Raw genomic sequence first — 17,261 nt, 5'->3', positions numbered from 1 at the left:
TTTTTCCCTTGTGCATCTTCTTTAAATCCTTGGTATAGGTTAAAATATTAGATTAATTCTAAATTTGTAATTATACAACACTATTTATATCAACATAACTAATTTTCTAAATATTTTTTTAATTTACATAGGCTACCATATAAGATGCCACATAGTGTCGGTGTAATATCAAGACAAATCCTGATAAACTAACGATACTGATTACAATAATTTAAAAGATATAGACTGTTAACTTAAGTGACTTGTGCTTCCTAAGAAACTTTGACCAAACAGTTAATTCTACTTTGATGGTCATATTGATATAAACCCCGATCAGAATTACCAAAAAAATTATGTTAAAATCATTCAATAACCATAACAACCAACTTTCTACAAGACCACAAATTACAAAAAATGGCATATTATTTTCAACTTTCAAGGGACTGAAATGAAATAAAATACTAACATAGGGACTCAAGTGCAAATAACTTAAAAGGAAAACTCAATTCCTGTTATAGGGCGAAGAGACCGCAAATCAAATTTACCTCCGCCTCCTCGCATCGCATGTTCAGTTGAAACTAAAACCACCGATACCCTCTCCCGCCGCCGTCTTCTTCTTCCAAAAGCTTCACCCTGCATACAAAAATGTCGAATGTCGACGAAAATGATCTCCATGAAGAAAATCAAGAAGGAGAAGAAGTGCAAGAACTTAGCTTCGAAGAGCTAGGATTAGACCCTCGTCTAATTCGTGCCCTCACGAAGAAAAACATCGAAAAACCCACTCCAATCCAGCAAACTGGAATCCCACTAATCCTCGTAAGTTCGTTTCCTGACATTATTCCCCATTAAACAAACACAGTTTCTTTCAATCGAGTAATTAATATCTCTGTGTAAAACATCAGGAGGGGAAGGATGTCGTCGCTCGAGCGAAGACTGGTTCCGGAAAAACATTCGCTTACTTGCTTCCATTGCTTCAGAAGCTCTTATCCGATAACAATACTTCACCCTCAAAAGCCCTACCTCCCACAGCTATGATTCTTGTTCCCTCACGAGAACTCTGCCAACAAGTATAAACCCTTATTCCAAAAATCTGTAAAATTTTACTTTAAATTTCAAATGGGTTAAACTTTTCAATCGATTATAAACATCGCCAACAAGAACCCCAACTAAAATTTTGCAACAATGCGTTTCATAGGCTATTTCTTTTTTTGACGTTTTTAATCTTTATTTGGTATTAACAGGTTTATTCAGAGGTGTTATCGCTAATTGAGTTATGCAGAGTGCAGCTGAAAGTAGTTCAGTTAACGGGTGAACCAAGTTTCTCAGAAATGGTTAGTTTTTGTAAATCCTTTATATAAAATCCAATTCTGTTCTTCAATTTGATAAAGTTCAATGGTAAATTGGTAATTTTTGCTTTTGTTTTCCAATTTACAGGCGACAGCATTGTCAGGGCCTCCTCATATCTTTGTTTCTACTCCAGCTTGTGTCCAAAGATGTCTTTCATCAGGTGTTCTTCAAGCAAAATCTGTTCATGATTCTCTTTCAATTCTTATTCTTGATGAGGTATGGATTCTTTTCTTTCTATAAAATTTATAATAGTCTTTGTTTAAATTACTGATTCATGTTAGTAAATCAGGCAGATCTTCTTTTTACATATGGATATGAAAAGAATCTCAAAGATCTCAAAACTCACATTCCTAAAAAATGTCAATGCCTTCTCATGTCTGCTACCTCAAGGTTTGTTTGTGTCATTATCACTTCTTATAAGATGCTATTTCCAATTCTACCCCTGCAATTTCTTCATTCAATTAATTCTGATAAAAATTTTGTAGTGATGATGTTGAAAGTTTGAAGAAGCTTTATCTACACAATCCCTATATTCTTACTTTACCAGAAGTTGGTGATGGAAAGGACGAAATTGTCCCCAAAAATGTTCAGCAATTTTGGGTAAGAGCTTAAGAGCTAAAATCTTGTATACTTTATTAACAAACTTCTTTTAGGGTATTTCTTTCATACATTTTATAGTTTCTTGAATCTTTATTTATTGTTATTATTTTTTATTTGTGTATTTAGATACAATGCAGCTACCGAGATAAGCTTCTTTACATTCTTGCAATTTTGAAGCTGGATCTTGTTCAAAAGAAAGTTTTGATATTTACAAATACAATTGACACAAGTTTTAGATTAAAACTTTATCTTGAACAGGTATTATTTTTCCCATTAAATTAATCTTTTTTTTTGTACCTATTATAGATTTTTATAAAACTTTTTTATATATTTTTACAGTTTGGTATAAAATCTGCTGTGTTAAATGCTGAATTGCCTGTGAATTCACGTCTACATATTCTTGAGGTATTATTCCCTTTGACTTTTCTTGAAGTTTTTATAATTCTATATAATGTTTTTTTAGGGTTTTGGTTCTTAAATGGATAAAGAAAACAAGTTTCATGGGATTTTTATGTATTTTTTTCAGGGATTTAATGCGGGACTTTTTGATTATTTGATTGCAACTGATGATAGTGATTCAAAAGAGAAGGATCAAACTGATGAAAATAAGCAAATTGTGAAGAAAAAATTCAAGAAAAATAAGAAAAGAAAGGTGGATTTGGAATTTGGTGTTGTTAGAGGCATAGACTTCAAAAATGTTCACACGGTAAAAAAAACATTTCTTAATTTTATATATATATATATATATATATATATATATACTTTTTGTTTGATTATCTTATAAGTTATAGAGTATATATCCAACTTAAAATTGTCTTGATTAAAGTTTTTTACTTTTTGTTTGATTCCTTTTTTTTTCTATCTTTTATAGATTAAAAAAATCCTTGTATTTGTTATCCTTTTGACAAATTTGAGCAGCAGTTTTTTATTAAAAGAAGTTAATAAGTTATATTTTCAGACAATTATGAACGAAAGAAAGAATTTGTATATAATTATATTATGGTAATATTAAAACAAGCATGTAAATAAGTTTGAAACATAAAAAGATAAAAAACATGAGATATTTTTTATATAATTTTGAAACATAGTATTTGAATTTATTCTACATAATAAATTAATATGAATGTAATATATAATTTAACATCATGAATAACCATATTACATATAAAAGTGTTAATCTCATAAAAGGCCTTATTATATTTTGTGTTTTTCCCGGATTTAACCTCAATTTTATTTTTTTCATGAAAAAAATCTTGTATTTTTCATTTTTTCTGAAAAAACCCTCAACTTTGTCTTTTTTTTATTTATTTATTTTTTTTATTTTCCGTAAAAGACCCCTCACCCTTCTAACTGTTTCCGAAAAAAACCTCAACTTTTTTAGTTTTTTCCAAAAAAGCCCTCACATTCACAAGTTTTTTGGAGGGTTAATCTCTTAAAAGACCTTATATTATTTTTTTTTTCCGGATTAAACCTCAAATTTATTTTTTCCCTAAAAAGGACCTTATATTTTTTCATTTTTTTCCAAAAAAGCTCTCAACTTTGTATTTTTTTTTTCCGAAAAAAACCCTCAACCTTCTAAATGCTTCCAAATAAACCCTCTACTTTCTAAGTTTTTCTCGAAAAAACTCACATTTTACAATTTTTTTTGGAAAAAGAAATAACTAAAAGGGCCAGATCGAAAAAATGAAAAATCACAAGGCCTTTTTCAGAAAAAAAATAAAGTTGAAATTTAATCTGGAAAAAAAACATAAAATATAAGGTCATTTATGAGAGATTAACCCTATAGAATATTATTATACAAATAATAAAAGTAAAGTTTTATAATTTTTTTTTTGTAACAGGTGATAAATTTTGATATGCCTACAACTGCTGCTGGATATGTACATCGAATTGGGCGTACAGGAAGAGCGTATAATACGGGTCAATCTGTCTCAATTGTAAGTAATTTTTTTATTTCTTTTTTCTTTTTCTTGATTCTTTTTTAATTGACTTTTGTGATTTTTGGATAGGTTTCCCCTGAAGAAATGGAGATATTTGAAGAAATTAGATTGTTTTTGGGAGAAAATGAAGATAAAGACTTGACATATATTGCTCCTTTTCCACTTCTTGAAAAGAATGCTGTGGAGTTTCTTAGATATAGGGCTGAGGTAATTCACCTAAATCCATTTTTTCTTTATTGTTATTATTTAATATTTATATTTTATAACATGCCTAAATGCAAGAAATATCAAAACTCTATTTTATAGCATTGTACTTTTAAAAATCCATCCATTGTACTTTTTTTTTTGTTTAAACAAAAAATTCCAAATCTAAAAGCTACTCATCCATGTAGGGTTTAAGAAAAAGGTATTGAGCTTTTTAAATCAATTTCCAGAATTGTCTTCAAAAATATATTTATATATTTATCTTTTTTAAACAGTTGTACTTTTATGTAATTTTACACATTTCAAAAGCTTCCAGCTACCTTTTGCCAAACACTTGTATGATAAATAAAAAGTACCTTTTGCCAAACCTCAAATTTATTTTTTGTGTTTTTTTTTCCAATCTGGCCCTTGTAGTCATTTTTTTCCCCAGAAAAAGGGTTAATCTCAAAAAAGACCTTATATTTTGTGTTTTTTCCAGATTAAACCTCAAGTTTATTTTGTCTGAAAAAGACCTTGTATTTTTTTTTTTTTTTTTTCCGATCTGGCCCTTTTAGTCAATCTTTTTTAAAAAAGTTGTAAAATGTGTTTTTTTTTTGAGAAAAACTAAAAAAGTTGATGGTTTATTTGGACGCATTTAGAAGGTTGAAGCGTTTTTTCGGGAAAAATTACAAAGTTGAAGTTTTTTTTTTTCGCAAAAAATAAATCTTAGGCTTAATCCGGAAAAAAAAACATAAGGTCTTCTTCTATGGGATTTAACCCTTGTGTGTGTGTGTATATATATATATATATATATATATATATATATATATATATATATATATTAAACAATTGTACTTTCATGTAATTTTAAGTACTCATATAACAAATACCAGCTTCCAGCTAATTATTTACATATCTGAAAAAACAAAACAGGATGTTGCAAGGAGTGTGACAAAAATTGCTGTAAAAGAAGCAAGAGCACAAGATCTACGCAATGAAATCCTAAATTCAGAAAAATTAAAAGCTCATTTTCAAGAAAATCCAAGGGATTTAGATCTTTTGAAACATGATAAACTTCTAAGCAAAAAACCACCTGCTCCTCACCTACGCGATGTCCCTGAATACCTGGTGGACCCCACAACCCTACAAGCTTCCAAATTTGTTAAACTCACAAGAGCTGCTTTCGGAAGAAATAACAACAATGGAAGTAGTAGAGGGTTTAAGGGGGGGAGAGTTAATAAAAAGGCTGGAGATCCTCTCAAGACTTTTTCTTCACAAGTATGTAAAATTTTATTTGTCTTTTTATTTTGAGTAAATTACACGAATGGACCCTATGGTTTGGGGTAATTTGCGCGTTTGGTCCCTAACTTATTTTTTTAACTCGGAAGGTCCCTAATGTTTGTTTTTGTTACGCACTTGGTCCCTACAGTTTGTTTTTGTTACGCATTTGGTTCCTATCTTACCTAAAAAGACTATTATTTGAATAGGGAAAAATGGTGGGATAGATAAGGTAAGGTGAGGAGGGTGGGGTTTGGGGTATGTTTATTTAAATAAATTAAAAAATGAAGGGCAAAATAGTATTTTTAGGTAAGATAGGGACCAAGCGCGTAACAAAAACAAACAGTAGGGACCTTCCGAGTTAAAAAAATAAGTTAGGGACCAAACGCGCAAATTACCCTAAACCATAGGGACCATTCGTGTAATTTACTCTTTTATTTTGGGAAATCTCTGATAAAATCCTAATGTTTTGGGTCAGTTTACGGTTTTTAATCCCAATATTTATTTTTTTGAATAGAAAAGTCCTGATTATCTAATTTATACGATAATCTGTTGAAAAAAAAAAGATTGTTTCGTTAATTTGGGACTTTTTTGTTCGAAAAATAAAAGTTGGGATTAAACTGTATACTGACCCAAAATATTGAGACTTTATAAGAGATTTTGCTTTTGTTTTTTTGGGTTAATGTTATAAGTGGTTTTTTTTTGGGTTATTGTTAGAAAAGTTCAATTATTTTGTCATAGTTTATGGAAAAGTCTCAACTTTTATTTTTTGAATAGAAAAATCCCGATTATTTAATATTTTGCCCAAATTAACGGGAAAGTCATTTTTTTAAAGAGAGAATGACAGATTATCATGTAAAATTAAGTAATTGAGACTTTTCTGTTAAAAAAAATAAAAGGCGAGACTTTTCCATAAACTAGGACAAAATAATGAGACAATTATGATAATAACCTTTTTTTAATTTTCACAAAATTCCATTTGTGAAAAAGGAAATGGTTAGTTATCATTTATGATAACCTATTTTTTTGGGGATTGTTATTTCATAATTTGTTGGTTTATGTGTTTGTGATTTTTTATGTGATTTTAGGGTAAAGGGATGAAGAGGAAAGCAAAAGCGAAGGAGTTTGGGCCAAAACAGAAAAAGAAGCAAGATGTGTAATGGGAATTGTAAAGATTGGTGTTGAAGCCACACAACAGTTTTGTAGCATTATTAATCATGATTTTTTTGTTTTGAGGGATAATTTGTTTATTACAAGATATGAGATTTTAAACCATGGTTTTGTTGTACATTTCATTTTACTTATTTGATTTTGTTGAATGAATTGAAAGTGAATCAAACCAAAAATACAAAATTAATGCACATAAGGCCACTTGGAGTGGCATTCTCGGCAAACAATCAGCTCTGCAACTCGGTGATATTTCACTGATGAGAGGGAAGATTTTTTTATTTTTTTACCAATTAACTCATTCCTTTTTTCAAAAAATAACTTCTTTACAAAAATATAACTGCTTTTTTTTTTCTTTCAAAATTTAAACCATCAATCTTCATCTATAAATACCATTATCCTTATTTATTCTTCTTCCGATTCAAATATTCTTAATTCAATCCTTTTAACTTTCTTATTTTTCATCTTCTAAACATCATCACTAAAAATTGTTCGTGTTTGGTGTCGTGAAGAAGAGATGTTACTTGTTTGTTTATGGATTGATGTAATAGAAGATTCAATCCACATTAACGACAATCCACGTAGTTTTTGGGGGAGAGTTGCCGAAACATACAATAGTCAAGCCCATGTTCCTCGAAGTTAAATCAACTCTTCTCCAAATGAAGACATGCAAATGCACTTGCAACTCATTTTGATGCGTTTCGTAGGGTGATGCATGAAGCCGAAAATGAAAATATTTTGCTAGCGAATGCTCTTGAGGCTTACCATGTTGAAGCTAACAAACATTTTCGGCTTGTTGAGTTTTGGCAAAATTGTGATGCAGTCCCCAAAATTTGCTCAAATTTAAACTCGTCTTTTTTTTTTCCCTAGTGTGATATGTTTTTTAAGTTTAGTTTAATTTTAAGCATGTTATGTTTTTTTAAGTTTAAGTGTGTATTATTTTAATTTTAAATGTGTTTTGTTTTTTAAGTGTAAGTGTGTGCTTTTTTTTTGAAGTTAATGAAATTTTAGTTTTAAAAAAGATAGTATTTTTGAAATGTTTAGTTTTTTAAATTAATTAATTAAAACAAAATACCATGGCAAGTGTGACAATCCATATCATGAAAATGACAAAAATTGTAAAGAGTGTGACAAAGCTGACGTGACGCCTACGTGGATCATAACAAATATGACACCACTCCCACCAGCCTAAGGAGTTGTTTATGTTTTCCCCATAAAGTTTTGTGTTAGTAAAAGGGCTGAAATAGACTATGCAAATTAGCTTAAAAGTTATCTGAAAAGCTGATAAAAATGACATTTTATAAAACCAACTGATAAGTTAGTTAAGATAATATAAACCGATAGAAAATAGCATATGGGCATGTAGAAAATTGAGTTTTTTTAATTATTAGTATATATATATATATATATATATATATATATATATATATATATATATATATAAGAGAATTTAAAAAAACTAAATAAGCTCATTGAAATGTTAGTTTGAGTAGGTTTTAAAAAGTGTATAAGCTACTTTTTGGTTTGGCATGACAACATAAGAAAGTTCAAAAACATATGACTATAACATGCCAAAGATAGCCCTTCATATAATTGTATGGATAAAGTGTTTTATACACAACATTTGTTTCTTTTTCGTCACTTTTAACAATATTTATTAATTTTAATGCGAGTTCGGAGCAAACAAAAAGAAAGACAGTAAATGCTTGATGTCGTAATACATTAAGCCATGCTTTTGGCTGAACACATTAAGTCATTCTATCATCAAGTCAAAAAGAATTAACCCCTAAGTTTCTATGGTTCTATAATCTAATCCAACTATACCCCGGTTGCTTCACAACCCCATGACCCCTCATCATCTTCCTCACACCCTCCGCCTCTTCCCAAAATCCACCATCCGCAAGCATATTCGCCAAAACCACATAAACACTCGACTTATCTTCTTCCATTTCCAAAAGAATCCCACCAACAATCCTCCCAAGTCTCAAATCCCCATGAGAAGCACATGAACTAAACAAACTCCACCACACACTACAATCCACATTACACCAATCACTCTTCACCATCTTCTCCACCTCATCAAGATACCCCGCACGTCCCAAAAGGTCAACCACACAAGAAAAATGGTCAACTCCCGGCTCTAAACCATACTCGTTGACCATTGACTTGAAAATCTTGACCCCATCTTCAACAAGTCCTGCATGGCTACATGCCGTGAGAATCACAATAAAAGTCGTATGATCTGGTTTGACTTTGACTGAATCTGAATCTTGCATTGATTCGAAACATGAGATTGCCTTTTCCCCTTTCCCGTGTTGACCGTATGCGGAAATCATTGAATTCCATGAGATTACATCTTTGTGGATTATCGAATCGAAAACCCTAGAAGACCAATTTAAATCCCCACATTTTGAATATAAAGCGATTAGGGAATTCCCTAATGATGTGTCGTGGAAATAACTAGATTTGATTATGTATCCATGGATTCCTTTTCCATATGTTAAGGATGAAATGGTGGCACATATGTTTAAAACCATGGTCAACGTGTAGACATCGGGAGTCAAACGTGATACGATCATGATGGAGAATAGATTTAACGCGTGTAAGGAATACTCGTTTGAATGAAACCCGGAAATCATTGAATTCCATGATATAAAATTCTTGGAATTCGTTTCGTTAAAGATAATGTAAGCCTCTTTGATTCCATTCCGTTTGGAAAGATTTGAAATCAATGCGTTTGATACTTCGGTTTTTGAAATAAGATTGTTTTTAATCACAATCGCGAGAATTGTCATGATGCTTTGTATGGATTCCATAGTTGAAAGCAAGCTTCCGATCGTGAATTCATCTGGTTTGATTCCGTGGTGTTGCATTTGTAAGTAGGTCGGAATCGCGTCTCCGGAATTGGAATTGGATTGAGCATGGATTGTTATCATGGTGTTCCATGAGACACGATCTTTTTGTTCCAATTCCATGAACACCAATTCCGCGGAATGAAAGTCGGAGTTATTGGAATACATGGTGATTGCTGCGTTATTTACGGAATTGGAATCGTGGAATCCGGTCTTGATGGAATGGGCGTGTAGTTGTGTAGATGAGTTTTTACAAGGACTTGAGCTCATAAGACTCACGTAAGTTCGTTCAGTTGGGTTGAGACCGATTTCTTGCATGTTTTTGAACATCATGAGGGCATTTTCGTCTTTTCCGAGACTTACTAAACCGGAAATCATTGCATTATAAGTGATCTGATCATGTTCTGTTTCATCAAACACTTGGTGTGCGTCATTAGCGTTTCCGAAGTTGAAATACATTGTGATAAGAGCATTTGTAACTGAAGGTTTGACTAAAAAACCAGTCTTGATAACCAGTGAGTGAACTTGTACACCATAGTCGATTAATTCTGAAGAACACATGCTCAAAACGCTAGCGTAACTATAGTTATCATGTCTAATTCCCAACAAGTGCATTCGATTAAACATGTCCAATGCGATGGATGGATACCCATTATCTGCGCAACCTGTGATTACGGCGTTCCAGACAGCTTCGTTTCTGTGGGGTATTTGATTGAGCAGGTGGCATGCATAATCAACTTCCCCGAGGTTTGTGCACGCAGACAATAGTGTTGTCCATGAATACACATCCGGGACTTTAATCTCTGCGAAAACTCGTTTTACTGAAGCCAAGTCTTCTGATTTTGAGTAGAGGAAGAGCAGAGTGTTGGCTACGTGTGAGTAGATTTTATAGCCGGTTTTGATAACGTGCGCGTGGACCTGGTTTCCGGCGGCGTCATCACGGAGATTGGCGCTAGCGGTGAGGGTTGTAGAGAGGGTATATTGATCTGGTTTTAGATAGTGGGAAGACTGAATTTTGTGGAACAATTGAAGGGTTTTTGTGTATTGTTGTGATTTGGTGAGCTTAGCAAGCAAGCAGTTCACCTTGATGAGTTCACTGTTCATTTACGTTCTTATGTCAAAGATCCGATTTTCAGAAGAAACACCCACTGGAATTTCACTATTGTAGAATCATTTACATCAAACCCATGTTTCTTGATGTCGCCGACGCTCCAATCATCCACCCTACAATGAACTTCCTTGTGATGATGTAAAGACTTACAGGAGTTTAAGGAAATTACATTCAGAGGTGTTAAAATTGAAACTTGTTTCGCAAGAATCCGTTGTCATGAGGTGCACAAATCCACGATTAGAAAATTTTTGGAAAATGAGACAATGAACGCTTATCGAGGGAATGAGGAGAGAGAACCCACTTCTAATCGCACATTGTTTGTTGCATTAATGACAAAGGTTTCATCTTGCTACAATGGAAAACAACGCAGTGTAGGTGTTCGATGAAATGCTTAAGTGAGCATTGTGTTTACGGGTTTTCAATTACATTGTAGCTCCTTCACTATTCGAGATCAAAATACAATGTACTCGTATAAAAAAGGCTTCTGATTTACTGTTGTGTAATTTATGTGAAGAAGGCAATCATTTTATTAATATAAATTAAACAAATTCAATACTATTTTCATCAAAGATTCATTTGCAACTACAATTATACAGTTGCAAGATCACCAAGTTTCCTCTATATGGCCTTGTTTCCACCTTATTACTCCTTATGATGATCTGTTTCATCGAATATCTCATCCTACACAATAAATCAAAACCCAAAATTAAAAAATAAAAATCAATATTCAAAGTGGTTAGAATCTTTGAAAAGATTAAAGTGATCATACATTTAGAAGCTCCTCCATAACATCTTCCATTGTAATGATGCCTACGACTTCCCCTTCTTGTCTAAAAGAAGAAAATGGTTTTTCCATTATATTAAGTACTTCAGGAAGGAACTTATCAGACCACCTTCTGCTCTTTGACGATTCTGCCCTTGACACATTACCACTACCAGAAATCGTCTTAAATTTGTTAAATGCTCTCCTGCTTCTTGAACCTCCATAGCTTTGACACCTTTCGTTCAAAATATCTACTCTCACTGCAAATATATTCCCTTTCAATACTTGGCTATATGAAGGAAAGAAGATTGTATCTTAATGGAGTTTTGATCTTTTTGATCGGTTAAAGATCTTCCAAGGGGTAAAATGGTCATTTACATTCCTTAATATGGTTTACTCGTCCAATAAAGAAACGATCTTTGTTCTACTTAATGGATTTAATGAGGACATGTTCAAGGAAAAAGTGAATTTTACTAGGTTATTGATGTTTGATTATTTTGATCTGTTGAGAATGTTCCAAGGGGTAAAATGGTCATTTACGTTCCTTAATACGGTTTACTCATCCACTAAAGAAACAATCTTTGTTCTACTTAATGGATTTAATAAGGACATGTTCAAGAAAAAAGTGAATTTTACTAGGTTATCGATGTTTGATCTTTTTGATCTGTTGAGAATGTTTCAAGGGGTAAAATGGTCATTTACGTTCGTTCATATGGTTTATTCGGTCCAATAGAGAGACAATTTTTGTTCAACTTAATGGATTTAATGAGGACATGTTCAAGAAAAAAGTGAATTTTACTAGGTTATTGATGTCTGATCTTTTTGATCGGTTAAGAATGTTTCAAAGGGTAAAATGGTCATTTACGTTCGTTCATATGGTTTATTCGGTCCAATAAAGAGACAATTTTTGTTCAACTTAATGGATTTAATGAGTACATTTTCAAGAAAAAAAAGCGAATTTTACTGGGTTATTGATGTTTGGTTTTTTTGATCGGTTAAGAATGTTCCAAGGGGTAAAATGGTCATTAACGTTCGTTCATATGGTTTATTCGGTCCAATGAAGAGACAATCTTTATTCAACTTAATGGGTTTAGTGAGTACATGTTCAAGAAAAAGTGAATTTTTTTGGGTTAGGGTTATCGATGTATGATCTTTTTGATCAGTTAAGAATGTTCTAAGTGTAAAATGGTGATTTACATTTGTTTATAGGGTTTATTCGGTTCAATAAAGAAACAATTTGTTCTACATAATGGATTTAATGATGACATATTCAAGAAAAAAGTGATTTTCTTGGTTATTGATGTTTGATATTTTTAATTGATTAAATATGTTTCAAGGGTAAAATGACCATTTACGTTAGTTCATACGAAATAATATACACGAAAGAAAAAACGTCTGTCTATTTTAATAGAGAAATTCAGGGAAATTGTTTTTCCAATTAAGTTCTAACTATTATTTAATATTTCCTTATGTTTTTCGAAAAGAATTATTGTTTTCTTAAATAGTTTTTAAACATCATTTATCTAGACAATACCTTCACTCGGGCCCTTGTTGGTTAGTTGCTCGATTCTTCCACTTGGCAGTTTTATGACTACAGCTATATGACTAAGCCCCTTTTGGAACTCGTTTAAAATGTCATATAATGGCATTGTGTCTGAAACTCTATAAAACACCAACAAAAATGTATAATATTTTGTTACATTGCATAAGCTATTAAACTCAATATTGAAATATACCTTGGAATCAGGCGAAGAGTGATATTTTTTATTGGTACACAATCGGCTGGATTTATAGTCATTAGATTCTTCACCTACAAGTTCATGATGAACAAATTTATTCATAGATAACCTCAAGAAAATAATTCCAGTAATTACCCGAAGATAATAATCATAAACTATTAACCATCTTTTTAACCAATAACACAAAAGGACTACCAATTTGCAATTGATCGGTTGTGAAATTATTCTATTAGAAAAATATATTCATATTTTGCAATAAAGTTACAATATTGTTAGCAATTTTTTTTTTCGTCAGCAAAATACAATTTCACAAATCTATTTTTAGAGTTTCGTGACTCAAAATCTATAAAATTGGTGGTAATTTGAAGTATTTATAAAAAAGTTGGTTAATTTATTACATCTCATATATATCATATGTTGATCTTTTATGCGATTATCCCTAATATTTACTTTAACCCACTAATTACCAAAAGGGCTCCGATTATGTTTCCCGGTTGATCATAATATACTGGCACTCTGCTATACCCCTTCTCGATTATCTTATTCATCAAATTCCTGAGACATAACAAATTATTTAATATAATTGAAAATGAAACTAGATCTCGTTACATTATTGATACTTAATGACTCGTCCCACATGGATAAAAAGTGATAATTAAGTTGTGGGTCCAATAACTTCTACCAAGGTCTAGGGGTTGTTTCGCAGAATTTGAATCAATGTATGAATTAGATAGAGACTTTGAAAAATTTGCCTCTGACAAAAAACATGTTGTTTATTTAGTTATCTGAATGATTGTACTCAATGATAACATGACCACTTTACCATTATGTTTAAATGTAATAATAAATACCATATATTTTTTTGTTGAGAAATTCACATTTACATGCAAAGATGACCTTAATATGATTAGAGGTTATTGGACTAGTTGTAACTTTGTAACTTTGTAGCTTTGGGCTTGAGGTGTTAATGGTTAATGTGTGGTACCTATCAAGTTTGGCATTGATATCAACCGAAAAATTTTGAGATAAAGGAGTCATTGCATCACGTGCTGTTTTTGCGGTAAGTTCAAGTGCTCCTCCAATGATTGTTGTCTCATGAAGTGACAAACTTCCACCTTTCCCCGCCTTTATAAACACCATGAATTTTCATCATATATATTAATCTTCAAGAAATAGCAATGTATTTTTGGTGATTTGTTAATTATAAGATTCTACTTTCGTTTCATCGTATTACAACATTGTATTATGAAAAATCTATGCAGTTATATAAATGTCATCCAAGTACATAACAATTTCCACTGCTATAATTGGGTAAAGTTTTTTCAAAGAATAACGTTATAATAATAAAAAGTTAAAAAATTAAAACCACAACGTTGTGATCGAGTAGATTTCTTAAAATAGAACACGTTAATAAAAGAAGATTGGAATTATATTGTTATAACATAAAGAAATACAAAAAATAAATGAAGGTACGTTGCCGTTCCTTGTATTTAACTATTAAAAAAAGTAAATATTTTACCTTATTACCATGAAAATCAACTAACGTCTTTAACTCAGCTCGACGAAAAAGACTCACGTGTCCCTTCCCCAATATGCAATCTAGCACCTAATTCAATAGTAAAAATTATCAATCGGGGCTAAACTGTAATTATTCAAAGTATAATGGCTTAATAAGAAAAAAAAACTCACCTTGCTTATCGGATATGCAACTGGAAACCAAATCCAAACTAGAACACGAACTAGTGGAGTCACGGCTGCACCGATCGCTAGGCCATAACGCGTGCAAATAGACTGTGGTATTATCTGCTCAAACGTGGAAACCAACACTTCAATTGACCATTTTTTTTTATATTTTGACTTTGTTAAAATACAATATGTATTCTTTTAACAACTTTGAGCTGACCCACACTGTCCTAGGAGCTGACATAAAAGCCCACACTGTCCTATTAAGGAGCTGACATAAATGCCCAGTGTCCAAAAGAAAGTCCAAATTCACTTTGAAACTGAAACTTTCACACTGCAACTTTTGATAATTGAGCCCTTGACTATTACTACAGATAAAATGCTAACCTCACCAAACAGAAGAATCAACGTCACGGAAATAATAATAGCACCCGATTCTGGGACCAAATTGTTCAAGAATATAGGAAGTGCCTGAAATAATAATACCACATTTTAACAACGTTTAAAAAATCATAAAAATTATGATTTTTTTTTAGTTCATGTGTAATTAATTATATACCTCCATGGCCGTGGCATTGCTAATTAAGAGTGTGCAAAGAACTAAATGATGCCTTTTCACAACCGACAAAATCTTTGCTGCAGTGAGACAAGATTTATGCTAAATTTCCATAAGTTTTATAAGATTTTAGATTAATTTGGGAAAATAAAAATAAAAAAATAAAGATTAAATGGCTACATGCACGAACACGATCCATGGGTTTTCCTGATTTTGCAAGAACTTCAAGGTCAACGAGGCTCATTGACATGAGTCCAAGTGTGAGTCCAGACATCATGCCTGCAAACAAGACGATCATGGAGATGACTGCTACATGAAAGAAGAAGTCTGGGCTGCAACATGATAAGTACTTCATTCCTGTTTTGAAGTCGATAACCCTTTTTTTGATCTTTCATCGTATGTTTTTATATAGATTTGGGCTTGTAAGGAAGGCTACTAGAAGGTTGCCAACAAAGTAATCGGATTTTGAGCATATTCCAAAGGGAATTACACTCTTTTTCATCAAAGGTTTTGTCATTTGTGTTATGATTTGTTTTTTTCCAAGTGCAAAACTTTGGAAGGAATTGTGATGATAAACTTATGCCGGCTGACTTGGATGTTTTAATATTCCAAATGAGTTAAGTTTGGATGTTTTGTTATGGAAGTCAATGAAAAACAAAAATTTGATCCCATAAATTTTAGGGTTAATGTTATAATAGGCCAACAACTATATAAAGTGTTTTATAGATACCTTTAAACTAAAAAAAACAAACTTTAATATTTGTTTTTCAAATACCATTGTGACCTAGAATAGTTTTTTCTAACGGTCATAATAATATTTTAAAAACAAAAGTTATACATTATTATATTTTTATATCTTTTTAGTTCAATGGTATTTTTAAAACACTATACAAAGTTCGATCCTTTTCATACCTTTTTCATTTGATAATCATTTTTTTTTTAGTTTTTAGCACTTGTCTATTATCTAAAAATACATAAAATTTATTAATTTTGTAATCTTAATAGTTTCACATCAACATCAATCTATTTTTTCAGACAAAATACTATATTACAGCAACCACTATTTAATAAAAAATATGATGATTAAACTATGAATACTATAATAGAACTTTGTTTTGTATGAATATATCGATATTAATCTCTAATTATAAAGTATAAAGATTATTAATTTTCACATGTTTGGTTATTTTTTAAACAATAAAAAGTGTGCAAAACTAAAAATATTAATTAGGCCTCTTCGTTTGATCTACACGCACCTCATATTTATCTATATATATTCTTTTGATCATAACAACTTAATATACAAATGGATTCTCATGATATTTCCATGAAAATAAATGTGACTTGACTATTGAATCCAACATGAAGATGGAGCTAAGTGAAGAATGTGACTTGACTATTGAATCCAACATGAAGATGGAGCTAAGTGAAGCGATACCGAAGCCAACTTAGTTGTTTGAATTTTTTTTAGTGTATTGTACTTGGGGGAATATTGTAACAGCCCAAAATTTTCAGAAAATCTTAACCTTTATAACCATAAATACCAAACATTCCCATAAAATATGAAGTAACATTGATCATTGTTTTCAAAATTCATAACATTAACATTTTATTTCAAACGACAGAGTGTCCCATCAAATCAAATGCCGAAGAGTGCATATAGATAACACTATTTGGGGTAGACAACCCCCACTCGCTGAGAACTGCGAGTGCATATTTTCGTGAACAAATATCATGAAAACCATGGACATGATAGGACGGGGAAAGAGCGGTCGTTAGGCTTGGTTGTGAACAGGAATGCATTGGCATTCATTATTTTTACGAGTTCGAACTTTTCATTGAACAAAACTATTTTCATGAAATGTGAACTCACCAACTATTTTATAGTTGACCCTCATTTTTGCATGCATTTCGGGAAACGATCAGTGCGCCAATTTAAGACGCCACAATGATTTATGCTTGATGTTATGATTTGTATTAGACTATGTAGTATTAAACTAAAATGTAATACTGTTTCGAATATGATGTAAACTTAAAATGATCAAGGATTATGGTTGGTACTC

The 17,261-nt window shown here is 31.6% G+C and overlaps 3 protein-coding genes across 3 annotated transcripts; 1 reads left to right on the top strand and 2 right to left on the bottom strand.

Moving 5' to 3' along the window:
* Positions 1–529: 529 nt before the first annotated feature.
* LOC145109087 (P-loop containing nucleoside triphosphate hydrolases superfamily protein) lies at positions 530–6,617 on the top strand. Its single transcript, XM_079046196.1, has 13 exons — positions 530–795; positions 882–1,046; positions 1,221–1,310; positions 1,414–1,542; positions 1,616–1,716; positions 1,812–1,926; positions 2,053–2,184; positions 2,266–2,331; positions 2,453–2,632; positions 3,768–3,863; positions 3,936–4,073; positions 4,983–5,327; positions 6,416–6,617. The coding sequence occupies exons 1-13, from the start codon at positions 625–627 to the stop codon at positions 6,485–6,487; spliced, it is 1,800 nt and encodes a 599-aa protein (XP_078902322.1). The 5' UTR covers positions 530–624; the 3' UTR covers positions 6,488–6,617.
* A 1,551-nt stretch (positions 6,618–8,168) lies between these two features.
* On the bottom strand, positions 8,169–10,862 carry LOC145109086 (Tetratricopeptide repeat (TPR)-like superfamily protein). The gene has a single exon (XM_079046195.1). It carries the CDS (start codon positions 10,448–10,450, stop codon positions 8,297–8,299), a length of 2,154 nt encoding a protein of 717 aa, XP_078902321.1. The 5' UTR covers positions 10,451–10,862; the 3' UTR covers positions 8,169–8,296.
* Positions 10,863–11,099: 237 nt separating this feature from the next.
* LOC145106696 (DUF21 domain-containing protein At2g14520-like) lies at positions 11,100–15,553 on the bottom strand. The gene is made up of 11 exons (XM_079043637.1): positions 15,379–15,553; positions 15,202–15,278; positions 15,030–15,113; positions 14,649–14,762; positions 14,479–14,565; positions 13,945–14,084; positions 13,427–13,514; positions 12,957–13,030; positions 12,755–12,882; positions 11,227–11,480; positions 11,100–11,138 (listed from the first exon to the last, which is right to left on the bottom strand). Exons 1-11 carry the CDS (start codon positions 15,551–15,553, stop codon positions 11,100–11,102), a joined length of 1,260 nt encoding a protein of 419 aa, XP_078899763.1.
* Positions 15,554–17,261: the final 1,708 nt, after the last annotated feature.

The sequence above is a fragment of the Lactuca virosa genome, chromosome 4 (genome assembly GCF_052849685.1).
Source record: "Lactuca virosa cultivar CGN04683 chromosome 4, Lactuca_virosa_CGN04683_v6, whole genome shotgun sequence".
NCBI lineage: Eukaryota > Viridiplantae > Streptophyta > Magnoliopsida > Asterales > Asteraceae > Lactuca > Lactuca virosa.
Note: the sequence above shows the minus strand (reverse complement) of the source record. Positions and strands in the feature narration are given on the sequence as shown.

Coding starts and splice junctions, on each gene's coding strand:
- LOC145106696 (XM_079043637.1), bottom strand. CDS start 15,553: ATGAAGTACTTATCATGTTGCAGCCCAGACTTCTTCTTTCATGTAGCA. Junction 15,279..15,378: donor CATGGATCGTGTTCGTGCAT/GTAGCCATTTAA, acceptor GTCTCACTGCAG/CAAAGATTTTGTCGGTTGTG. Junction 11,139..11,226: donor TTATGGAGGAGCTTCTAAAT/GTATGATCACTT, acceptor TTTATTGTGTAG/GATGAGATATTCGATGAAAC.
- LOC145109087 (XM_079046196.1), top strand. CDS start 625: ATGTCGAATGTCGACGAAAATGATCTCCATGAAGAAAATCAAGAAGGA. Junction 3,864..3,935: donor CGGGTCAATCTGTCTCAATT/GTAAGTAATTTT, acceptor ATTTTTGGATAG/GTTTCCCCTGAAGAAATGGA. Junction 5,328..6,415: donor TCAAGACTTTTTCTTCACAA/GTATGTAAAATT, acceptor ATGTGATTTTAG/GGTAAAGGGATGAAGAGGAA.
- LOC145109086 (XM_079046195.1), bottom strand. CDS start 10,450: ATGAACAGTGAACTCATCAAGGTGAACTGCTTGCTTGCTAAGCTCACC.